General features: G+C 43.6%; 1 protein-coding gene across 14 annotated transcripts in view; it reads right to left on the bottom strand.

The window, feature by feature from the left end:
- Positions 1 to 25979, bottom strand: part of MPHOSPH9 (M-phase phosphoprotein 9) — a 96856-nt gene that overhangs the window by 11832 nt on the left and 59045 nt on the right. For 12 of the 14 annotated variants that reach the window (XM_058425667.1, XM_058425668.1, XM_032168382.2 and 9 more), the window contains 5 exons: positions 17016 to 17063; positions 15483 to 15547; positions 12279 to 12380; positions 2414 to 2563; positions 1064 to 1239 (listed from right to left, as the gene is read on the bottom strand). In XM_058425667.1, the coding sequence (XP_058281650.1) occupies positions 1064 to 1239; positions 2414 to 2563; positions 12279 to 12380; positions 15483 to 15547; positions 17016 to 17063 (541 nt within the window). The remainder of the gene's footprint in view (positions 1 to 1063; positions 1240 to 2413; positions 2564 to 12278; positions 12381 to 15482; positions 15548 to 17015; positions 17064 to 25979) is intronic. The other 2 variants (XM_032168383.2, XM_058425669.1) reach the window with 1 other exon arrangement.

Below are 25979 nucleotides of genomic sequence, written 5' to 3'. Positions count from 1 at the left end.
TAGGTTCTGCTCAAAGCATTTATTCTCACCAGCTAGGTCATAACGACTATTTGCAAATGCACCACATTATAATGATAAAAAATGCTTGATGAAGAAAAATATGGGAGTTTATAATGAATTCATTCTGGTTCCCTGTTTACAATCAGCATTCAAGGTGACTTTCAAGAGGGTTATTTTTAGAAAGCAGGTTACTAATTTATTTACTAAGAGACACTGCTTGGGAGATGTAACCCCAAAGACGCTGGCAGGATGACTGAGGGGTCTCAGCAAGCAAGCATAGTGGCAAAGGAGAGAAACGTATTGGTGACCTGGACCTGTGAAAAAACACAGTATTAAAGACACTACTTGACTTATCTACAGATGCTCGGTAACCAAGAAAGAAGAGGAAATTTTATATCTCACTTCATGAATACCAAATGCCTATCACAGCTTTCTGATGTGTGCAAGTAAGATGGACCGACAGGAATTTTTCAAATATCCTTAGGAATGCCATGTAAGGCCAGGAGCAGTGGTTCACACCTGTAATCACAACACTTTGGGAGGACAAGGCGGGTGGACCACTTGAAGCCAGGAGTTCGAGATCAACCTGGCCAACATGGTGAAACTCCGTCTCTATTAAAAATATTAAAATTAGCCGGGGGTGATGGAGGGCGCCTGTAATTCTAGGTACTTGAGAGGCTGAGGCAGGATGATCGCTTGAACCTGGGAGGTGGAGTTTGCAGTGAGCTGAGATTACGCACTGCACTCCAGCCTGGGCAAAAGAGTGAGACTCTGTCTCAAAAAAAAAAAAAAAAAAAAAAAATGCCATGTAAGCCTTTTTCATAATCAGAATGTAAGATGCAACTGGCTTTGTACAAAAGGTACATGTTATGCCAGAACTGTGATAAATTATTAACTAGGACATTCAATTCTCTATGAAATGGGGCTGAAGTAGCAGTAAAATAGCAAGTTTACAGAGCTAAAACTTTTAATTTCATTACCTAAATATTTTAATTTTAACGAAGGTAATATAAATGGGGAAAAGATATCTATATCCGTCTATCTCAAACAAGGAAATACTCACTATTTGAGGTGTCCTCTTTCTCTGTCTGTGTCCCCCAATTTTTAAACATTTTTCCCTCATCAAGTTCTTTTAAAGCTCTCATGATCGGCGTGTCTGAAGTCTCTCTTTGCTTTTTTATCAACAAGCTTGTTGATGAACTTCCAGGTGAAGAATCCTTTTCCAGAGGTGAACGGTGCCTTAAACAATAATTTTAAGACATACAGCGCTATGGACTGAACGTCTGTATCTTGCCCCCCGCCCCCACACCAAACATACATGTTGAAGCCCTAATCTTCAATGTGATGGTGTTTGGAGGTGGGGCCTTTAAGAGGTAATTAGGGTTGGATGAGGTCATGAGGGTGAAGCCTCCAAGATGGGATTAATGCCCTTATGAAAAAGGGAAAGAGGCAGGAGCGCTCTCTCTGTGCACACACAGCAAGGAAAGGCCATGTGAGGACATAACCAGGAAGAGGGCCCTCACCAAACACTCAGCACCCTGATCTTGCACTTCCAGCCTCCAGAGGTAGAGAAAGAAATGTGTGTTGTTTATGCCACCCAGTCTGTGGTACTTTGTTATAACAGTCCAAGCTAAAACACACACTTTACTGGGGTTGTTAGGGGAATAACAGAGTTGACAATTATATTCCACAATAAGCATGCTTTGCAATGCAAATAAATTAAACCTGCATACAGTGCTTTCCCATCCTTCTAGTCCTATATTTAGAGGAACAGCATCTGCACAGCACCCTGGAGTAAGCGGCTGGGGCTGCTCATGTAGGCTCGGGGCTCGGGCTGGCCAGAGCCATCTGAAGGGGGAGAGGATCTACATCTTCTGTTTGTTTTTAGACAAGGTCTCACTCTGTCACCCAGGCTGGAGTGCAGTGGTGCAATCATAGCTCACTGTAGCCTTGAGCTCCCCAGGCTCAAGTAATCCTCCCACCTCAGCTTCCCAAGTAGCTAAAACTACAGGCGCATGTCACCACGCCCATCTAATATATTTATTTTTTGTAGAGGTGGGACTTTGTCATGCTGCCCAAGCTGGTCTCAAACTCCTAGGCTCAAGCGATCCTCCACGTTGGCCTCCCAAAGTGTTGGGATTACAGGCGTGAGCCACCACACCTGGCCTGAGGATCGACATCCTATCCCAATCACAAACCCATACCGTGCCACTGAGCACAGGTGCGGAAGCTCGGCAGAGCTCATGGAAGTAAAATATTCTAAAAGTAGTAGCCTTTCAAAGTAAAATAAAAATCAGGTTCTCAAAATTAAGACATTAAAGAACCAAAGAGAGGGCTTCCTGAACTAAAAGCAATTGAAATCTCTAAGGAAGCATAACATCCCTCAATAGAATCTTTAGCGAAGTTATCTCACCCAGGGCTACAGGTTTCCTCCAGCTGGTTATCCACATTACTGTCCTGGGTGTCCAGAGGCTGGCCAGTAAAGATGGAATACTCTGCACCTGGAATCAGCCATTTCCGCCTGCTGACGTCTGAAGTTGCTAGTGTGCTATTAGAATGAAAACTGTCAGGCATTATAAAGGTCTGCACTTCAATTCAGACTGCATGTGCATATAAAACAATCTGCTCTCAAACAGTATTTACACATTTGTACACTAAAAATCACATGTAACAATCTATATTTTGGATACAATTTATTTTACAGTTTTATGATTCAACTTAACTGTTGTTCTAGGTTTCTGTTACTCCTGAATCTCGTCAAGATTCAGGTACTTGTGGCTCTGAACATTCCCCTCACTGTCTCTCAGGCATTTCACACCCTTTACACTCTGTGCCCCTACTGTAGCTGAGGGTAAGGTGCTGAAGGAAGCAGGGCTGCCCTTCTTGTTCCCTTCAGACCAGCACTGTCCAACAGAATCTTCTGCAAAACCAGAAACGCTATCTGCACTGTCCAATGCAGCAGTCACAAGTCAGGTGTCACTACTGAACACCTGAAATGTGGCTAGTGAGACTGAAGAACCAATTATAAAATGTTAATTTTAATAATGAAAGTTTTCAGTATCAAAATGGAGTCACTAATGTCAAACTCCCACAAAATGGAGCTGGGAGGTACAAAGGAGCAGCCTCTCACACAGATGCTGATTATGGGAACTATTCTGAATTCCTCAGAATCACAGTATTCCAGATAATAAGCTGCTTGTACAAAGAAACATCCCTAACAAGGGATGTCTCCACCACTGAGCTAATGCTAATGCCCGCAACATGCTCCTGTAACCAGTGGTCTTTGTTTTAAAATAGCTTAGTGGACTGTGGACTGCCCTTTGTCTTTTAAAGCTTCCTGTGTCCCAACCCCTTTGGATACGCTTATGGTTCACTACAGCATGCGTACTCCAGATTGCAAACCCCCAACATTTCCAAATAAATTTCTTTGGAGAGTCAGTCTCTGTCACTCATTTTAGGTTGACATGATTGATTTAAACAGTAATAGTGGCTGTTGGCAGGACTGTCCTGAACAGTGCAGTTCTAGACTATTGCTCCCCGAGCTCATCTGAGGTTCCCACCATCATGTTAACCCCCAGTCATTCCCCAGACTTTAGAGCCTGCCTTGTTTTCTCCACACCTATTCCTGTTCTTACACTAGGCAACTTCCTGACCGCTCTCTCCAGTGAGGTGATCCTCTACTCTTCAGCCAGCCAACTCAGAGGGTACTTGCCGGCTTTTGTCAAAACCAGAGAACACACTCCCCTTAAGAAACCAATACTCCAAAGACTGTGCCCCTATTCTGCCTCCCGCCCTCAAGCTTCAGCAACGTGACCTACGATCCTTGGCCTCTCCATTTTCCATTTATCAACCCCTCCTAGCCTGACTAGGTTCTCTTGATCTACCCTGAAGTCCACACTCATGATACTTTCTCTCTCACCTTTCACCACAGCTGACTGGCAGCAAAATCTGAGGACTGGCTGACTACAAAGGCACGCTTCAGGTCTAAACTCCTACCACTGAGCTTTGCTGGAAAAAAGCCACCAGCTGGGCAGACTCATCACCACCTCAAGCAGACACCCCAAACCGCCCGGCAACATGACTTTCTGTAACCAGCAAGCTTCAGTTCTCCAAACATGACTATCTCACACCCTTTCCACCCTCCTCAAACCTCCCATCCCACCTTCGTTGACAGGTGAAACTATTGAGTCAAATTCAAAGAAACACCAGAAACCATGAAACAACTCTTGTCTTCTCTCTGTCCCCTTTCACAACCAAACATTTTAGAGCTGTCTCTTCTATCTACATTCACTTCAACTCCAGTCACTCTTTCCCTCAGTTTTTTGTTTTTTTTTTTTGAGACAGAGTCTCGCTCTGTCGCCCAGGCTGGAGTGCAGTGGCGCGATCTCGGCTCAAGGCAAGCTCTGCCTCTTGGGTTCACGCCATTCTCCTGCTTCAGCCTCCCGAGTAGCTGGGACTACAGGCGCCCACCATCATGCCCAGCTAATTTTTTGTGTTTTTAGTAGGGATGGGGTTTCACCATGTTATTAGCCAGGATGGTCTTGATCTGCTGACCTCGTGATCCACCCGCCTTGGCCTCCCAAAGTGCTGGGATTACAGGCGTGAGCCACTGCGCCCGGCCCAGTTTTTAAATTAAGAACTATTTCAGGGCCAGGCTCAGTGGCTCATGCCTATAATCCTAGCACTTTGAGAGGCCAAGGCGGGCAGATAACGAGGTCAGGAGATCGAGACCATCCTGGCTAACATGGTTAAACCCTGTCTCTACTAAAAATGCAAAAAAAAGTTAGCCAGGTGTGGTGACGGGCACCTGTAGTCCCAGCTACTCATGAGGCTTAGGCAGGAGAATGGCATAAGCCCAGGAGGCGGAGTTTGCAGTGAGCCGAGATCGCACCACTGCACTCCAGCCTGGGCAACAGAGCGAGAGTCTGTCTCAAAAAAAAAAAAAAAAACTTCAAACGTTCTTGGAAAATTACAAAGAATACTATAACAAGCATCTACTCACCCATTCTCAGTTTTAATAAATGCTAAGATCTTGCCAATTTTTTTTTTCTTGAGACGGAGTCTTCCTCTGTCACCCAGGCTGGAGTGCAGTGACGTGATCTCGGCTCACTGCAACCTCTGCCTACCAGGTTCACGCAATTCTCCTGCCTCAGCCTCCAGAGTAGCTGGGATTACAGGGGCCTACCACTGTGCCCAGCTAATTTTTGCATTTTTACAAGTGATGGGGTTTCACCATGTTGGCCAAACTCCTAACCTCAAGTGATCTGCCCACCTTGGCCTCCAAAGTGCTGGGATTACAGGCGTGAGCCACGGCGCCCAGCCTGATCTTGCAAAATTTGTTTTTAATTATAAGACCAATTTTTATATATACAGTTGTATTTTTTTTAATTACACATAAGGCATAATGTATTAACACACATTTTTAAATGTCTTTTGTTTTTTTTTGAGACACGGTTTTACCCTGTCCGCCAGGCTAAAGTGCAGTGGCATGATCATGGCTCAGTACAGCCTCGGCCCCTCAGGCTCAAGTGATTCTCCCACCTCAGCCTCCCAAGCTGCTGGGACTACAGGCGCATACCACCAACCACCCAGCTTTTTTTTTTTAAGGCAGAGTCTCGCTCTGTCACCCAGGCTAGAGTGCAGTGGCTCGACGTCGGCTCACTGCAACCTCCGCCTCTCAGGTTCAAACCATTCTCCTGCCTCAGCCCCGTGAGTAGCTGGGATTACAAGTGCGTGCCACCATGCCTGGATAATTTTTTTGTATTTTTAGTAGAGACGGGGTTTCACCATGTTGGTAAGGCTGGTCTCAAACTCCTGATCTCGTGATCCACCTGCCTCAGCCTATCAAAGTGCTGGGAATACTGGCGTGAGCCACCGCGTCCAGCCGCTAACTTTTTATATTTTTTGTAGAGAGAGGGTTTTGCCATGTTGCCCAGGCTGGTCTCGAACTCCTGGGCTCAAGCAATTTCCCTACCTTGGCCTCCCAAAATGCTGAAATTATAGACGTGAGCCACCACACCTGGCCTTTAATGCTTTCTCTGTTCAATGTTATGTTTTGAAATTTATCTGTGTTAGTACATATAAGCTCTATTCATTTTAATCATTTACCCATAGTATGAATGTATTTGTCCTTTCTCCCGGCAGTGGAAATACAGTTTTTAATATGCAGCATTTCGACAATGCTAAAATTAACACGTGTGAAACTTCCTCTAAGGCAAACATCTTAACATGGAACTGTGGGATTTGGTGCACATCTTCAGCCTCTCTGGGTGTTGCCAAATAACTCTCCAGACAAGCTGTATCAACTGTCAATCATTACTTTGGGAGTTCCTGTTTCTCCATATCTTTGCCAAATGTTAAAGTGATTCAATTTTAAGTCTAACCTGTCCAATGGTGTGAATTGTATCTTGTTTTAATGTGCATTTTCATGACAATTAACATGTTCTCATTTTTATTAGCCATCAGGGATCTGTGCGCTGCTTGTTATATTCTTTTACCATTTTTTGTTGAGAAAGTTATCTTTCTCTTATTGATTTGTAAGAGTTCTTTCATCTTCTGGATACTTTTCCTTTATTCGTTCCTGTTCACTTTAAAAATATAAAATATTGAACCCTAAAACCTAAAGTATAATAATAAAAAATAAATAAATAAAAGAAAATACATATATATATAAAATATCAGCCGGGGCCAGGTACAGTGGCTCACGCCTGTAATCCCAGCACTTTGGGAAGCCAAGGTGGGCACATCACTTGAGGTCAGGAGTTCGAGACCAGCCTGGCCAACAAGGTAAAACCCCATCTCTACTAAAAATACAAAAAATTAGTGGGCATGGTGGCGCATGCCTGTAGTACCAGCTACTCGGGAAGCTGAGGTGGGAGAATCATTTGAACTCGGGAGGCGAAGGTTGCAGTGAGCCAAGATTGTGCCATTGCACTCCAGCCTGGGTGACAGAGCGAGAGTGTCTTGAAAATAAAATAAAATATCAGCCAGGAACTGTGGCTCATGCCTATAATTCCAGCACACTGGGAGGCTGAGGTGGGCGGATCACTTGAGGTCAGGAGTTTGAGACCAGCCTGGGTGACATGGCAAAACCCCATCTCTACTAAAAATACAAAAATTAACCAGGCATGGTAGCGGGCACCTGTAATCCCAGCTACTCGGGAGGCTGAGGCAGGAGAATCGCTTGAACATGGGAAGCAGAGGTTACCGGGAGCCGAGATTATGCCACTGCACTCCAGCCTGGGTGACAGAGCGAGACTCCATCTCAAAACAAACAAACAAACAAAAAATATATACTATATATATATATCTCAAGCACACATAGACATACAGGTAATACTCATGCCAACCATCCAGCTTTATAAATCTTGGTTATATATTCTTTAAATTAAGAGTAGAACACTATAAAGACAACTAAAGCCCCTGTGCACTTCTCCAATCTCATTCGTTCCCTCCCAAAAGCAACCATTTATACTAAATTTGTGTTCAGCATTCCCATGCATGTTTTCATACTTTTACTACGTTTGCATGAACCCATAAGAAATACAAAATTGCTTCACATGCTAAAGTCAATATAAATAGTATCCTATTTCTTCTGTAACTAGTTTTTTGTTGTTCCATATTATGTCCTTCAGATTAATCCACATTGACCGTCTAGCTGAGGATCAGCAAATTCTCTCTGTAAAGAGCCAGATAGTAAACACTTGAGGTTTTATGGGCCAGTGTCTGTTGCAACTACTCCACTTTGCTGTTGCACAAAAGCTGCCGTAGATGATATGTAAGTGAATAAGCTTGTATTCCATGAAAATTTTATTTGTGGACACTAAAATTTGAATGTTATATAATTTTCTTTTTTTTTTTTTGAGACAGAGTCTCGCTTTCTCACCAAGGCTGGAATGCAGTGGTGCAGTCTTGGCTCACTGCAACCTCCGCCTTCCAGGTTCAAGCGATTCTCCTGCTTCATTCAGCCTCCTGAGTAACTGGGACTACAGGCACGTGCCACCATGCCCAGCTAATTGTTGTATTTTTAATAGAGATGGAGTTTTGCCATGTTGGCCAGGCTGGGTCTCAAACTCCTGACCTCAGGTGATCCACTCGCCTTGGCCTCCCAAAGTGCTGGGATTACAGGTGTGGGCCACCACGCCTAGCCCGTCATACAATTTTCATGTGTCATGAAATATTCTTTTTTCCCAAACATGTAAGAATATAGAAACCATTCTTTACTCAGAGGCCTCACAAAAACAGGTAGTTCATGCCAGATATGGCCCCACAGGCTGGGGTCTGCCAACTCGGGCTCTGCCACCTGCACTGTCATGATGCAGTGTCCTGCTTGAGTGTATAACAGTATTTTCCATATTCCGGCTGTTAGACTTCCAGGTTTTCATTCACTTTTTTTTTTTTTTTTTTTTTTTTTTGAGACAGAGTGGTGCTCTGTCACCCAGGTTGGCGTGCAGTGGCACGATCTCGGCTCACTGCAACCTCCGCCTCCCAGGTTCAAGTGATTCTTCAGCCTCCTGAGTAGCTGGGATTACAGGCCTGCACCACTACGCCTGGCTGATTTTTGTATTTTTAGTAGAGATGGAGTTTCGCCATGTTGGCCAGGCTGGTCTCGAACTCCTGACCTCAAGTGATCCACCTGCCTTGGCCTCCCAAAGTGCTGGGATTATAGGCGTAAGCCACCACGCCCAGCCTGCATTCACTCAAGTATACTCTGAATGGGCTTCTACTACTATCACTCTATCCAGACTGTTCACTAAGCATTAGCCTCCAGCTTGCAAAGACCTTGCAGTCTTCACCTTGATCTCTCAAGCAGCGATGTGAGATTATGACATATATTATACATCAGTTTTCATTCACAATTCCTGGCTCATAACTTTCATATCCCTTGTTGCAGTCAACAGAATCTCTAACCTTCTCCTGTCTTCCTTTTACCTTACCAGGGTAGGACTTTAATCTGATTATGGGTCATAAGACTCTCATTCGAATCAGAGAGCATCCTGCCTCATCCTCTGGAGGAAGGAATGCTGCACAAAGAGGCCAAGAAGGATCTGAACAGACAGGCCTTGCTGGGTTTAGATCACATCCTTTCTGTCCGATCACATCCTTTCTGTCCAATCACATTTCAACACAGTTGTCCAAGCTTCAATCAGGCCTATCCAATGAAGCCTCCATAAAATGCCCAAGAGGACAGGGCTCCAGAGCTTCTGGAGAGCTGAACAAGAGCTCATCCATGCACTGAGGGGGCGTCATATCCCAGCTCTACTGGGAAAGAAACTCCTGTGCTGGAGATCCTTCCAGACCTTACTCTGTATCTCTTCAACTGGCTGTTTATTTGTATCCTTTAAAATATCATCTGTAATAAATTGGTAAACATGTTTCTCTGAGTTCTATAAGCCACTCTGGCAAAAACCCAAAGAGAGGGCTGTGGGAACCTCAACTTAAAGCCAGTTGGTTAGACGTTTTGGAGGCCTGGACTTGCAAATGGTGTCTGAAACGGGGATAGTCTTGGGGACTCAGCCCTCAGGTTATGGGATCTGACCCTATCTCTGAGTAGATAGTATCAGAAATGAATGGGAGGCCACCTAGCTAGGTCCCATGAAGAACTGATTGCTCGCTTGCTGGTGAGGAGAAATGTCACACATTCAGGGTCACAAAAGTCTTCTGAGTCTATTGTTGTTGTGCTGGTGTGAGAGCACAGGGAAAACACAGGTTCGGTTTTGCACTCAGTATTGGTGGCTGCTTGTTTTCCTCTAGCTTTTTATTAGTGCTTTCTCGGGTTCCTTTGCCAGCTCTCTCTATCCAACACCAGTGTCAGAGTTCTTGCCCCAGGCCTACTTCTCACTAAATACACTCAGTTCGCATCCATTCTACAACTTTACGCACCAATTTTTTTTTTTTTTTTTTTTGAGACGGAGTCTTGCTCAGTTGCCCAGGCTGGAGTGCAGTGGCGCGATCTTGGCTCACTGCAAGCTCTGCCTCCCGGGTTCACACCATTCTCCTGCCTCAGTCTCCCGAGTAGCTGGGACTACAGGCGCCCACCACCACGCCCGGCTAATTTTTTGTATTTTTAGTAGAGACAGGGTTTCACCGTGTTAGCCAGGATGGTCTTGATCTCCTGACCTTGTGATCCGCCTGCCTCAGCCTCCCAAAGTGCTGGGATTACGGGCATGAGCCACTGCACCCGGCATGACTCCAAAATTTATCACCCCATCCTAAAACCTTATTTTTGAGCTCCAAACTCATTTATAATTGCCTATTTGATTTCCACTTAGAATCGATATGAATCTCAAACAAAAATATTCAAGATGGAAATTCTCATCTCTTCCCTAAGTTCAACATATGAACTAGGTACCTTTAGTTGTTTGAGACAAAAACCAAGGAATTATTCCAACACCTCCCTTTCTTACCTTGCCATCCAATTCACAACCACATCCTATAGATCCTACCTCTAGAATCTCTCCCGAAGAGTCTCTATTGTCTATTTCTGTGACCACCACCCAGCTAACACCATCTCTCTCCTAGCACTGCACCAGCCTAACTAGTCTCCTGTTTCCATTCTTTCCTTCTCCATCTTCTCATGGAAGGTACATTAATAAAAATTAGATAACATCATTTTACCACATAAAAACCTTCAAAGGCTTTCCAATGGACTTAGGGCAAGATCCAACTCTTTTTTTTTTTTTTTTTTTTTTTTTTTGAGATGGAGTCTTGCTCTGTCTCCCAGGCTGGAGTGCAGTGGCGTGATCTCGGCTCACTGCAAGCTCCGCCTCCGTTTTTTGAGATGGAGTCTTGCTCTGTCTCCCAGGCTGGAGTGCAGTGGCGTGATCTCGGCTCACTGCAAGCTCCGCCTCCCGGGTTCACACCATTCTCCTGCCTCAGCCTCCCAAGTAGCTGGGACTACAGGCGCCAGCCACCGCGCCTGGCTAATTTTTTTTGTATTTTTTAGTAGAGACGGGGTTTCATCATGTTAGCCAGGATCGTCTCAATCTCCTGACCTCATGATCCGCCCGCCTCGGCTTCCCAAAGTGCTGGGATTACAGGCGTGAGCCACCACACCCGGCCAAGATCCAATTCTTAATCACGGCTTAGAAAGCTATAAATGGTCAATCTCTGATTTCATCTACGGCAACTTTGCTTCTTGCTGGAAATATTCAGGCCACACTAACCTCCCTTAGGCTCTTCAAATATGCTAAGCTCTTTCCTACCTGAGGACTTAGCAAGGCAATTTCTCTGCATGGACCACCTCCCAGATACCCCACCCTGCCTATCCCTCACCCTACACCTCCTGCTCCAGCAACTCTATGCACAGGTGATTCCTCCGCTTATGAGCCTCCTCTAAAGAAAGGCCTTCCGTGGTCCCCAACCCAAAGCTCTCTCTTTTATCTCTCTCAAATGTTCAATTTGTTGCTTACATCTTTTCTTTAAAAAAAAAAAAATAATTTGCTATGTTCTACTAAGATTAATTAACAAAGACCTAGAAAAAGCTTCTCTTAAAATTTATTTTATTTTATAGAGATGGGCTCTCGCCATGTTGCCCAGACTGGTCTCGAACTCCTGGGCTCTAGCGATCCTCCCACCTTGGCTTTCCAAAATGCTGGAATTACAGACGTGAACCACTGTGCCTGGCCCTAGAAAAAGCTCCTCATTTGACAATTACAACTTGGGTCACAAATTACAATTTTAAAATCATTTTTCTAATAAATGTCATTATAAAGTTATTACTTATTAATATTCTTTATTTACACCAAAATCATAATAAAAGCCAGTTCTAATATAAAAAAATGTATTCTGTAAGGGTATCACCAAGACAGTGCTGAGATTATAGCCAAGCTAATTCTGAAAGAACTAAAAAAACTAGAAAGAAAACCCATACAACCTAATGAAGATCCATCTTCATAGATCCTTCCATTAACATAGGAATAAAACGTCTGAAATTTTAGGGCTAAAAGACCTTTTGAGATGTTCTAGTCCCTTGTCCTTATTTTTACAGATAAGAAAAATGAATTCCAAAAAAGGTAAGTGACTTGCCTAAGGTCACACAGCTGGGCAAAGAACAAAATACATTCCAAGGATCCCAATTTGATCCTAATATATTTCCTCATTTTAGCAAATGCCTCTGCATAAGAGGGTTTACAATGTTCGGTAATTAATCTAACACATTTAAGTTCTGTAATGACATTTAACCTGGACTTTCTTATGATTTAGACAGATGAGTTTCTCGTCTTAATAAAAGCATGCACTTATTTCTAGCTTTATAGAGAGTAAACGAAATAACTTACTTGGCACGCGAGGGTCTCACGTGAATTCTAGAATTATGACGAAGGCTTAACATATTTTCATGTTCTACTTGCTTGACCTGAGCTTCAAGTTTTGAAATCATTCTAATTCAAAAGCAATGAAGATAAATTAAGTACATTTCAACAAATGTAAAATATAGCTCAACCACAGTTTATTTAACAGACTCTCCTAAAAAATGGGTGGTAAAAGAGTTGCAAGTCCATGGCCGGGAACAGTGGCTCACCCCTGTAATCCCAGCACTTTGGGAGGCGGAGGCAGGTGGATCACAAGGTCAAGAGATGGAGAACATCCTGGTCAATACGGTGAAACCCTGTCTCTACTAAAAATACAAAAATTAGCTGGGCATGGTGGTGCGCACCTGTAGTCCCAGCTACTCAGGGGGCTGAGGCAGGAGAATCGCTTGAACCCGGGAGGTGGAGGTTGCAGTGAGCCGAGATCGCGCCAGCCTGGCAACAGAGTGAGACTCTGTCTCAAAAAAAAAAAAAAAAAAAGAGTTGCAAGTCCATAAACCTTTTTCATAGTAAAACATCGCCATTATTTAAAAACCTAAATAGGCCAGGTGCAGTGGCTCATGCCTGTAATCCCAGCACTTTGGGAGGCCGAGGTGGGCGGATCATCTGATGTCAGGAGTTCGAGACCAGCCTGGCCAGCATGGTGAAACCCCCGTCTCTACTAAAAATACGAAAATCAGCACGCGCCTGCAATCCCACCTACTCGGGAGACTGAGGAAGGAGAATCGGCTTGAACCCGGGAGGCAGAGGTTGCAGTGAGCCGTTATCATGCCACTTCACTCCAGCCTGGGCGACAGAGCAAGACTTTGTCTCAAAAAAAAAAATAAAAGCTAAACAAAAATCAGTGAATATAAATAGAAAAACAGAAAAACAAATACATTAAAACTCTACAAAGGAACATTTCCCATGCAACTGAATAAAAAGAGAACAAATGGACTTAATATCCCAAGTTATATAAATTTGACTACAGATCAAAACGTAACATTTATAAATAAAAACAAAATTGTCAAATAAACTGCATTCTAATATGTTTAATCCTAATATGTATATAACCATGCATACAATAGGTAACACTTTCACAAACGAGGAAGCAGGCTTAACTTCTAAAAACAGAACTTTTACAAAAACAATTTCCAAAAAAAAACCTTTCTAATTTTTAAAAGAGGCCAAGGCTAAAATATTGCAAACAACCTATAGGTATTTCATCTAATTTGTGCCATGTTCAAAATAAAAGCCTATTTTCAAGTTTACCAACAGGAAATAACTACTCTGGCCAACTGACTATTTTAAAGATATCCTGGCATTCATGCTGTGCTTTTTTCCCCCCTTTAAGAGATGAGGTCTCGCTCGGTCACCCAGGCTGGAGTGCACTGGCACAATCATTGCTTGCTGCAGCCTCAAGCCCCTGTGCTTAAGAGATGCTCCTGCCTCAGTCTCCCAAGTAGCTGGGAGTACAGGTGCACACCGCCATGCCTGGCTTGTTCTTTTAAGCTCTGTGTATGACTTCATCTTATCTTTCAAACTCGAATTCTTACCTACTTTGATGCAAGGAAGGTTTGAGAAATAATAGCCCTAACAAGACTGATGTTTGTAACAATCTGATAAGAAAGCTATCACTAGAACTGAATGAATCACAGAAGACAGGCAGATGAGAAACCTAGACAGTATTTCTGTTCTTCTCTATGAGAACTCCTTAAGACTGCAGTAAAATGTCTAAATAAGGGACATTACTTATATCCAAATACAAACATAAAATTTGCTCTTGAACTAGTTTAAATATTTCTCTTTCAGTTTTTTTGGTGGGGAGGGGACAGTCTTGCTCTGTCACCCAGGCTGGAGTGCAGCGGCGTGATCTCGGCTCACTGCAACTTCCGTCTCCAGAGTTCAAGCGATTCTGCTGCCTCACTCTCCTGAGTAGCAGGGATTACAGGTGTGCACCACCATGCCCACCTAATTTTTGTATTTTTAGTAGAGACAGGGTTTTGCCATGTTAACCAGGCTAGTCTTGAACTCCTGACCTCAGGTAATCTTCCCATCTCAGCCTCCCAAAGTGCTGAGATTACAGGCGTGAGCCACTGCACCCAGCCCAGTTTGGATATTTCTAATCATTTGCAATGGATACCATTTACGATTCTGTCCCTACCTAATTATACAAATCAGATCATTAATACAGTCTCCAACCAGGTCTTTCTGAAAATAGATGACCATAATTTTGGTGTTAATGCTGTTTTCTTTTTGAAGCACAAAAATAATTCTGTGAACTAGGCTGCTTCTTAAAGTTCTTTCCAGTGGTTAAATATCATTTGGATTTTAACCTATGCTGAGAAAATACACAATGTTTGGGAAAATATCCACCTCTGAGGCACAACCACCAATACATTTTAATTACTTAAAACATCTTGTTTGAAGCCAGGTGCAGTAGCACATGCCTGTATACCCAGCACTTTTTGTCGATGAGGTGAGAGGATCACTTGAGGTCGAGAGATTTGAGACCAGCCAGGGCAACATAGCAAGATCCTACTTCTAATAAAAGTTTTTAAAAATCAGCCAGGCTTGCCGGGCTCCATGGCTTATGTCTGTAATCCCAGCACTTTGGCAAGCCGAGGCAGTCGGATCACTTGAGGTCAGGAGTTCAAGACCAGCCTGGCCAACATGGCAAAACCCTGTCTCTCAAAAATACAAAAAATTAGCTGGGTGTGGTGGTGCACTCCTGTAGTCCCAGCTAATAGGGAGGCTGAGGCAGGAGAATTGCTTGAACCCAAGAGGAGGAGGTTGCAGTGAGCCGAGATTGTGCCACTGTACTCCAGCCTGGGTGACAGAGTAATACTCTGTATCAACAATAACAACAAAAAATCAGCCAGGCATGATGATGAGCGCCTGTAGTCCCAACTATTCAGGAAGCCAAGGCAGGAAGATTGCTTGAGCCCAGGAATTCACAGCCAACCTAGGCAACATAGTGAGACCCTATCTCTTAAAAAAAAAAAAAAAAAAAGACAGAAGAAATCTTTTTTGGCTAAAATGAAATGTATTTCCATGTCAAGGGAAAATTAAGACAAAACTATTTCTCAAACTGCTTAAAAACCCTCAAGAAAAACTTCCTTCTCATCTTGTTCAATACAGACAAATAAAAGAACAATTGAGGTATGTGTACATTAGTAAGTTAATACATTTTACCTTTTCAAATCAGAAATCTGAGTATATGCATCAAGCAATTTGTTCTCAGTTGTATTTAATGCATCCTATGGAAATAAAGGAGAAATTCAGATAACTGAAGACAAATATTCAGATGTATTATTTTAAAATGCATAAAAGAAAATTAATCTAAGGCTAAACCAACTAGCTACAAACCATACTCAGCAAGTATGGCATCAACCATACGGCCAGGACCAACAGTTCAAGGAAAACAAATGAGAGCAAAGCACTGGCCTACACAAGTCCCTCTGTGTAAGTCCCCTGGGTAACAGATACAGCCCTTTATACTTTGCTTAATTAGAAACAAATCAGTGTTAAAATAACTTGACTAAAACCTCAGAAGGATGGTAAAACAAATAATTTCAATGAGATTTAGATATCATGGGATTTGCTCCCGAACCCTCAGAACGGTTTGGCAGCCAAGCTATGCAGGTCTTTTTGCTGAGCTTCAATAACCACAACCCTCCATTCTATGCAACAGAAATATTTGGGCCCCAGTTACACCATCGTCGAAGGGTTTTACTGAATGCAAATATGTAGTCTCCAAACAGAGCTTTCAAAAAGAATTCAAACATAATTGATAAACTCAACCCTACCAAAAGCTAATGCAGTGAAAATCAAAGCTTGATATTTAATCAGTATTAAATGGCTGGGTGCAGTGGCTCATGCCCGTAATCCCAGCACTCAGGGAGGCTGACACAGGTGGACCACTTGAGGTCAGGAATTGGAGACCAACCTGGCCAACATGGTGAAATCCCGTCTCTACTAAAAATATAAAAATTAGCGGCTGGGCGCCGTGGCTCACGCTTGTAATCCCAGCACTTTGGGAGGCCGAGGCGGGTGGATCACGAGATCAGGAGATCGAGACCATGGTGAAACCCTGTCTCTACTAAAAATACAAAAAAATTAGCCGGGCGTGGTGGCGGGCGCCTGTAGTCCCAGCTACTCGGAGAGGCTGAGGCAGGAGAATGGCGTGAACCCGGGAGGCGGAGCTTGCAGTGAGCCGAGATCGCGCCACTGCACTCCAGCCTGGGTGACAGAGCGAGACTCCGTCTCAAAAAAAAAAAAAATTAGCTGGGCGTGGTGGCACACACCTGTAATCCCAGCTACTCAGGAGGCTAAGGCAGAAGAATCGCTTGAACCCAGGAGGCAGAGGTTGTGGCGAGCCGAGATCCCACCACTGTACTCCAACCTGGGTGTCACAAAACAAACAAACAGTATTAAATAATAATTTGCATCTGTATGGTACCTTATACTCTTTTGAACAATTTCATTTCAAATGCAATAGCCATTCAATAAATATTTGTTAGATTAATGAATCTAACAAACTTGTGAGTTAAATGGGGCAGGTATTTGAAAATAAGGATACTGAAACAGGATAAGCAAGGTTCCAGTTCCAACAGCTATGGAGGTTCAGGAAGGGGTGCAAGGAGGAGGAAGAGTCAGATCCCTTGATTCCCAATCCAATGTTTCTGTCTCTGCATGAAATCTAGAACATGAACCATTACCCCTTACCTTTACTCTCCTGTGTTCTTTTCCAAGGGACTCATACTCTCCTAAAAGCTACAAGGAAAAACAAAAAAAAAGTATACCACAATATTAAACGTTATTCTATCAACTGAGGTACAGTCTACAAAATAACTGCCTATAGCCTTCAAAAATGCCAATGTCATGAAAGAGAAAGGTCAACAGAGCACTGGTGATTCAATGTAAAGGGAATGGGACAATTCTCAATTTCTGGAATGGTTTCTGTACATTTGATTTTATTTCAAAATAAATAAAGCTGGATGCAGTGGCTCACACCCATAATCCCAACACTTTGGGAGGCTGAGGATGGAGGATCACTTGAGGCCAGGAGCTGGAGACCAGCCTAGGGAACAGAGTGAGACCTCGTCTCTTCAAAAAAAAAAACAAAAAAAAACCAAAAAACAAAAGCTGAGCTCGGTGGCTCACACCTGTAATCCTAGCACTTTGGGAGGCTGAGGTAGGATTGCTTGAGCCTGAAAGCTCAAGAGTTCAAGGCTACAGTGAGCTATGCACTCTAACCTGGGGGACAAAGAGAGACCCCATCTTAAAAAAAAAAAATAACTGAACATGGGGATTTATGCTTATAGACTCAGGAAGCTCACTTGAGCCTGGGAGGTTGAGACTACAGTGAGCTTGTAGTGAGGCTTGCAGTGAGATTGCACCACTGCACTGTAGCCTGGGCCACAGAGCAAGACCCTGTCTCAAAATAAAATATCAATACCATGTAAGTATTTTAAAAGACTAAAATTTGCATTGCTGTTTTTGGAACTATTACTTTTTTTTTTCTTTTTTTTTTTTAGATGGAGTCTTGCTCTGTCGCCAGGCTGGAGTACAGTGGCTCACTGCAACCTCTGCCTCCTGGGTTCAAGCAATTCTCCTGCCTCAGCCTCCCGAGTAGCTGGAACTACAGGCACACGCCACCACGCCCGGCTAATTTTTGTATTTTTAGTAAAGACGGGGTTTCACCAGGTTGGCCAGAATGGTCTTGATCTCTTGACCTCATGATCCGCCCACCTCAGCCTCCCAAAGTGCTAGGATTACAGGCATGATCCACCATGCCCGGTGTTTTTTTTGTGGGTTTTTTTTTTTTTTTTTTTTTTTTTTTTTTTGATGGAGTCTTGCTCCATCACCCAGGTTGAAGTGCAGTGGTGCGTTCTCAGCTCACTGCAACCTCTGCCTCCCAGATTCAAGCAATTCTCCCACCTCAGCCTCCCGAGTAGCTGGGATTACAGGTGTGTGCCACCATGCTCAGCTAATTTTTGTATTTTTAGTAGAGATGGCGTCTCATCATGTTGGCCAGGCTTGTCTCAAACTCCTGACCTCAAGTGATCCACATGCCTTGGCCTCCCAAAGTGCTGGGATTATAGGCGTGAGCCACCATGCCTGGCCTATTGTATATTACTTTTTGCTAAGTTAGTTCTACACAGTAAAAGCACAATGCCAAAGTCTTTATTTAAAAATATATATATGTGAGGCTGGGCGTGGTGGCTCATGCCTGTAATCCCGGCACTGTGGGAGGCCAAGGTGGGTGGATCACTTGAGGTCAGGAGTTTGAGACAAGCCTGGCCAACATGATGAGACGCCATCTCTACTAAAAATACAAAAATTAGCTGAGCATGGTGGCACACACCTGTAATCCTGCCTACTTAGGTGGCTGAGGTGGGAGAATTGCTTGAACCCAGAAGGCGTAGGTTGTAGTGAGCCGAGAGGGCACCACTGCACTCCAGCCTGGGTGACAGAGCAACACCTTGTCTCAAAAATAAATAAATAAGAGGCCGGGCGCAGTAGCTGATGCCTGTAATCCCAGCACTTTGGGAGGCCGAGACAGACAGATCACTTGAGGTCAGGAGTTCAAGACCAGCCTGGCCAATATGGTGAAACTCCATCTCTACCAAAAATATTTTAAAAAATAAAAATAAATAAATATAAGAACACATATGTGAGATTTCTGGTTAAAGATGAAAATTAATAATATAATTTTCTTCTCTTCACCCTGAGAGTCCACTAAACTAACAACGAAGAAATTAAAGAGAAAACAAAAGAGGTGACAGTAACAGGTGAGAGATTTCAATAAAGTCTTAGAAAATTGAAAAGAAACAAAATGCTGGCCGGGCGCGGTGGCTCACACCTGTAATCTCAGTACTTTGGGAGGCCAAGGCAGGTGGATCACCTGAGGTCAGGAGTTCAAGGCCAGCCTGGCCAACATAGTGAAACCCTGTCTCTACTAAAAATACAAAAGTTAGCCGGGTGTGGTGGCACGTGCCTGTAGTCCCAGCTACTCGGGAGACTGAGGCAGGAAAATTGCTTGAACTTGGGAGGCAGAGGTTGCAGTGAACCGAGATGGTGCCACTGCACCCCAGCCAAGGTGACAGAGCGAGACTCTGTCTCAAAAAAAAAAAAGAAAGAAAAAAAGTGCCTTAGCAGGGTGGAGTTGGATACAACCCCAAGTGCCTGAATCCGGAAATGCTGATGAAAAGTAGGCTGATGTCAGCATAACTGTGAGAGGTGCCCACCTTGAAACCCAGGTTTAGAGATGGACAGGGTTGAGGCACAGGGCTGACCACAGAGAACTGGTTGAAATTCCTTAAGCAGTCAGAGCCCAGGACACATCCCATACAGCAGTAGACTGTTCAGCCAGATGGCAGGACAGCAGGAGAAAATGAATGGGGAGAAAAATGGAACTTTGGAAATCCAAGGATAATAGTGGAGTGGGAGGCAGAGGATAAAGAGAAAATGACAAAGTAAAAGACTTCAAAAATACCCAGGGCAGGTCACACCTATAATCCTAGCACTTTGAGAGGCCGAGGAAGATTACTTGAGCCCAGGAGTTGGAGACCAGCCTGCGCAATATAGCAAGACCCCATCTCTACAAAAAATTTAAAAATTAGCCAGGCCTGGTGGCATGTGCCTATAGTCCCAGCTACTGGGGAGGCTGAGGCAGGAAGATTCCTCAAGCCCAGGGGTTTGAAGATGCAGTGAGCTATGATCATGCCACTGCACTCCAGGCTCAGTGACAAGGTGAGATCTGTCTCTAAAATAAATATATTAACAAATATTTTTTTTTTAAAAAAAGGTGACCTCCCCCTCCTCCACTGCCAGAGTCTGACTGATAGGTCCCAGGCAAGAGACTGTAAGACCTGTCTTTACAAAAACTGAATAACCCCGGAAAAAAAAACTTCTAAACATTCACATCTGGAGGTCCCCTAACAAAATGGCTGGTACATGACTCTACAATCGCCTGAAAATGAAGGCTACCAGGAACTAAGTCCCATCCATACACTTAGAGTCTTTCAATAGCTTTTTATACTGCTTCGCTTTTATTTAAATTTTTTTTTCTTTTTTTTTGAGATGGAGTCTTGCTCTGTCTCCCAGGCTGGAGCGCAGTGGAGTGATCTCGGCTCACTGCAAGCTCCACCTCCCGGGTTCACGCCATTCTCCTGCCTCAGACTCCCGAGTAGCTGGGACTATAGGCGCCAGCCACCGCGCCCAGCTAATTTTTTTTTTTTTTTTTTGAGACGGAGTCTCGCTCTGTCGCCCAGGCTGGAGTGCAGTGGCGCGATCTCGGCTCACTGCAAGCTCCGCCTCCGGGTTCACACCATTCTCCTGCCTCAGCCTCTCCGAGTAGCTGGGACTACAGGCGCCCGCCACCACGCCCGGCTAATTTTTTTGTATTTTTAGTAGAGACAGGGTTTCACCGTGGTCTCGATCTCCTGACCTCGTGATCCACCCGCCTCGGCCTCCCAAAGTGCTGGGATTACAAGCATGAGCCACCGCGCCCGGCCCCGGCTAATTTTTTTTGTATTTTTTATTAGAGACGGGGTTTCATCGTGTTAGCCAGGATGGTCTCGATCTCCTGACCTTGTGATCCACCTGCCTCGGCCTCCCAAAGTGCTGGGATTACAGGCATGAGCCACTGCGCCCAGCCTATTTAATTTAATTTTTATCTTTTGAGACAGAGTCTCACTCTGTCACCCAGGCTGGAACTCACTGCAACCTCCACCTCTTGGGTTCAAGCAATTCTCATGCTTCTGCCTCCCGAATAGCTGGGATTATAGATGTGCACCACCACACCCAGCTAATTTTTGTAGTTTTAGTAGAGACAGGGTTTCACCATGTTGGCCAGGCTGGTCTCAAATTCCAGGCCTCAAGTGATCCACCCATCTCGGCATCCCAAAGCACTGAAATTATAGGTGTGAGCTGCCACACCCAGCCTAGTGCCTCTTAAATGTGAGCCTGCAAAAGAACCAATACTTGGAAAAAGACATTAAATATGAAAGATACTTCAAATCAAAACAAAAGGTTAACTCAGAATAATGAAAACTACAGAAACTGTCCAATGCAAGCCATAATATTCTAAAAGAAATAACAACATTAGACTCAAAACAGGAACAGAAAGCTATTAAAAATGATCAATCAGAAAAAGAGTTGTTAAAAACTCAAAAAAAAAAAAAAAGAAATATTGTTACAAAATTTCGGCATACCAAGGATAAAAAGATGATCCTAAAAAACTTCCAGAAAGAGAAAAAAAGAACCACATTAGAAAGGAATGAGAAACATGATTATTAAATGCAATGTGGGCCAGGCACATTGGCTCATGCCTGTAATCCCAGCACTTTGGGAGGCCAGTGTGGGAGTTATCGCTTGAGCTCAGGAATTGGAGACCAGCAAGGGCAACATAGTGAGACCTCATCTCTACAAAAAAATAAAATTAGCCAGGCGTGATAGCCTGTAGTGCCTGTAGTCTCAGCTGTCGGAGAGGCTGAGGTAAAAGGATCACTTGAGCCCTGGAGGTTGAGGATGCAGTGAGCTATGAATATGCCTACTGTACTCCAGCCTGGGTGACAGAGTGAGACCCTGTCTCAAAAAAATAATAACAATAAATGCAATGTGTGATCCTTGATTGGATTCTGGATTAAAAAGCAAAAAAATACATCTATAAAGGATATTATTTACACAACTGGCAACATTTGAATATAGTCAGAATGTATTTAGATATTAGTATTATTATATCAATGTTAAATTTCCTGAGGATGAAAAGTACATTGATATTACACAGGAGAATACCTCTGTTCTTCAGAGATACCTACTGAGGTATTTAAGGGTAAGTTATCATAGTGTCTAATTTACTCTCAAATATAGTTCAGCAAAAGAAAAAAGTTTGTATCTCTATGAAGACAAAGCAATGCTGTAAGATACTCACAATTGGTAAATCTAGGTAAAGAATATACAAGGGTTTTCATTGTATCATTCTTACAATTTTTCTGCAGGCTTGAAACTTTGAAAGCCATGGGAGGGGAAAGAAAGGAAAAGAATTGATCATGTCATAGGCAATAAAACAAAGCCTTCAAATCTGAAGAAAACATACACCCAAAATCACAATTAGGATCTAGATCTTCATCTTCAGCTAGGACCTAGATCTTCATCCACCACAATTATAGATAATATGTAAAATTCAAGAAATAACAATATTGAGCCAGCCACAGGGGCTGATTCCTGTAATCCCAGCCCTTCGGGAGGCCGAGGCAGGTGGATCACTTGAGGTCAGGATTTCAAGGCCAGCCTGGCCAATATGGTGAAATCTTATCTCTACTAAAAATGCAAAAATTAGCTAGGCATGGTGGCACGCGCCTGTAACCCCAGCTACTCAGGAGTGTGAGGCAAGAGAATTGTTTGAACCCAGGAAGTGGAGGTTGCAGTGAGCCAAAATCATGCCACTGCACTCCAGCCTGGGCAACAGAACAAGACTCCATCTCAAAAAGGAAAGAAGGAGGCTGGGTGCAGTGGCTCACGCCTGTAATCCCAGCACCTTGGGAGGCTGAGGCAGGCGGATCACCAGAGGTCAGGAGTCCGAGACCAGCCATGGCTAACATGGTGAAACCCTGTTTCTACCAAAAATACAAAAAACTAGCCGGGCGTTGTGGTGCACGCCTATAATCCCAGCTACTTGGTAGGCTGAGGTAGGAGAATCACTTGAACCCAGGAGGCAGAGGCTGCAGTAGCCAAGATCGCACCATTGCACTCCAGCTTGGGCAATAAGAGTGAAACCCCGTCTCAAAAAAAAAGAAAGAACGAACAATATCAGGACATTATTTAGAAATACATAAATACTAGAATATGATATACCTCGAGAAAAAACGAACAAAGGATGTAAAAGGCCTTAATTTTTAAAAAAGAAAAATATTTGAGATTTAAACCATGTTCATGTATGGGAAGAATCAATATTTCAAGTCTTAGCTGTCTCCAAATAAATCTGTAAATTCAGTGCAATTCCAATCAAAAGCAGAGTGACATGCTGACGGTAATATTTGTATGAAACAAAACAAAGCCAAGAATAGGCAAAATAATTTTTACAAGAGCAAAAAAACGAGATAAAGAAATGACACCAAAAATCAACACTTGTTATAAAATACTAATAATTTATATGATGTGGTTCCAATTCAGAGACAGACCAATGGGACAGCTCAGAGCCTCAAAGCAGATTTACACGAGCAGGAAATATAATGTACAACAGATGTCAGTAAGGGAAGGAAAATCTATTAAAAAACGACTCTGGGACAACTGGTTAATCATTGGGGGCAGGGAGGATCAAGTTCAATTCCTACTCATACCATATATTATATAAGAAGTAATTCTGGGCTGGGCGCTGTGGCTCGCACCTGTAATCTCAACACTTTGGTAGACTGAGGCGGGTGACCCACCTGAGGTCAGGAGTTCAAGACCAGCCTGGCCAACATGGTGAAACTCTGTCTCTACTAAAAATACAAAAAGAATTAGCGAGGCGTGGTGGTGGGCGCCTGTAATCCCAGCTGTTCAGGAGGTTGAGGCAGGAGATTGCTTGAAGCCGGGAGGCAGAGGTTGCAGTGAACCAAGATTGCACCATTGCACTCCAGCCTGGACAACAAGAGCAAGACTCCATCTCAAAACAAACAAACAAAAAACACCCAAAACTTGTATCCCATAAAAATACCAAAAGAAGATGGATGCAATACGTATAACCATTTCCTCTTAATCACACTTGAAAAATTAAAAGGCTTGACAATACCAAGCACTGGAAATAATCTAGAAAAACAAGAATTATCATACACTACTGGCAGGAAAATAAACTGGTACAACCATTTCAGAGAGCAATTTAGCAATATCTAAAAAAGATAACAAAGCTAATATTCTATGTCCCAGCCACTGCATTCAGAGAAAGAGACAATTATAACAGGCTATATTTCCCAGTAACAGCCACAACAGTATTTCCAGTCCCATAAGCTCTTGCAGAACCTTGCTGTGTTCCATTAAGAGATAGTATCCATTTTCCCTCTCCTTGAACCTATGCAGGACTTCGGGATTATTTAAAAAATAGAATAGAGGCCAGGCACGGTGGCTCACGCCTGTAATCCCAACACTTTGGGAGGCTGAGGTGGGCGGATCACCTGAGGTCAGGAGATCGAGACCATCTTGGCCAAAACTGTGAAAACCTGTCTCTACTAAAATACAAAAAATTAGCTAGGCATAGTGGTGCGCACCTGTACTCCCAGCTACGTGGGAGGCTGAGGCAGGGGAATCTCTTGAACCTGGGAGGCAGAGGTTGCAGTGAGCCGAGATAGCGCCACTGCACTCCTGCCTGGGCAACAAAAGCAAAATTCCTTCTCAAAAAAATAAAATAAATAGTAAACATAAAAATAAATAATTAGCCAGGTGTGGTGGCGTACACCCATAGTCCTAGCTACTCAGAGGGCTGAGGCAGGAAGATCATTTGAGCCCAGAACTTCAAGGCTCCAGTAAGCTATAATCATGCCACTATACTCCAGCTTGAATGACAGAGCAAGACCCTGTCTCAAAAAAATAGAATGTGGTACAAGTGATGCTGTACAGTTTCCAAGGCAAGGTCATAAAAGGCAATGTAGCTGTTGGGACGCTCTTTCAGGACTCTTGTCTTTAGTACTAAGCCATCATGTTGCAAAGAAACCCAACCTAACCACATAGAGAGGAACTGTGGCCTTAGTTGACAGCCACCATTCATGATGGAACATGCCCTTCAGAAGATTCCAGCTCCCAGTCCTTAAGTTTCTAGCTGAGGTCCTAGACACTGCAGAACAGACAAGCTGTCCCTGCTGGGCCCAGTACAAGCTCCTGAACAACAGAGTCCATGAGCAGAATATGTCAAAATTTGAGGTTATGAGTTTTGGAGCTATGGCAGCTAGAACAATACTCTAGAGGCGCTTGCACACATTGGCATAAGGAGCCACATAGAAGAAATGTTCATGGTAGCATTGCCCCTAACAGCAATGACAAACTGGCAAAAAGAAAGTGGATAAATATACTGTGGAAGAGCCACATGATGGACGACACAGGAATAAACACAAATGAAGTTGTGCTACTACTACATGTATCCAGTTAGGTAAATCTCACAAGTGAAAAAAGTTGCATAACACTAAAGACAGTATTAAGGCCGGGCACGGTGGCTCACCCCTGTAATCCCAGCACTTTAGGAAGCCGAGGCGGGCGGATCACGAGGTCAGGAGATTGAGACCATCCTGGCTAACACAGTGAAACCCCGTCTCTACTAAAAATACAAAAAAAATTAGCTGGGTGTGGTGGCGGGCACCTGTAGTCCCAGCTACTAGGGAGGCTGAGGCAGGAGAATGGCACAAACCCAGGAGGCGGAGCTTGCAGTGAGCCGAGATGGTGCCACTGCACTCCAGCCTGGGCAACGGAGCAAGACTCCGTCTCAAAAAAACAAACAAACAAAAAAACAAAAACAAAAACAAAAACAAGTATTGATAGTATTTATAAAATTTCAAGATATGCCAAAGAAGTAACACTAAGGATACATATATACACATGTGACCATACAAAGACAAGGGAATGATATTCACACAATTTAGATCAGTTATTCCCAGGAAGACAGAAGTGATCAGAAAAGGGTGCACAGGGGATGTCAACTGCATTTTGTAGTATTTT

Source organism: Hylobates moloch, unplaced genomic scaffold (assembly GCF_009828535.3).
Source record: "Hylobates moloch isolate HMO894 unplaced genomic scaffold, HMol_V3 SCAFFOLD_12, whole genome shotgun sequence".
NCBI lineage: Eukaryota > Metazoa > Chordata > Mammalia > Primates > Hylobatidae > Hylobates > Hylobates moloch.
This window is presented reverse-complemented; position numbering and strand designations above follow the sequence as displayed.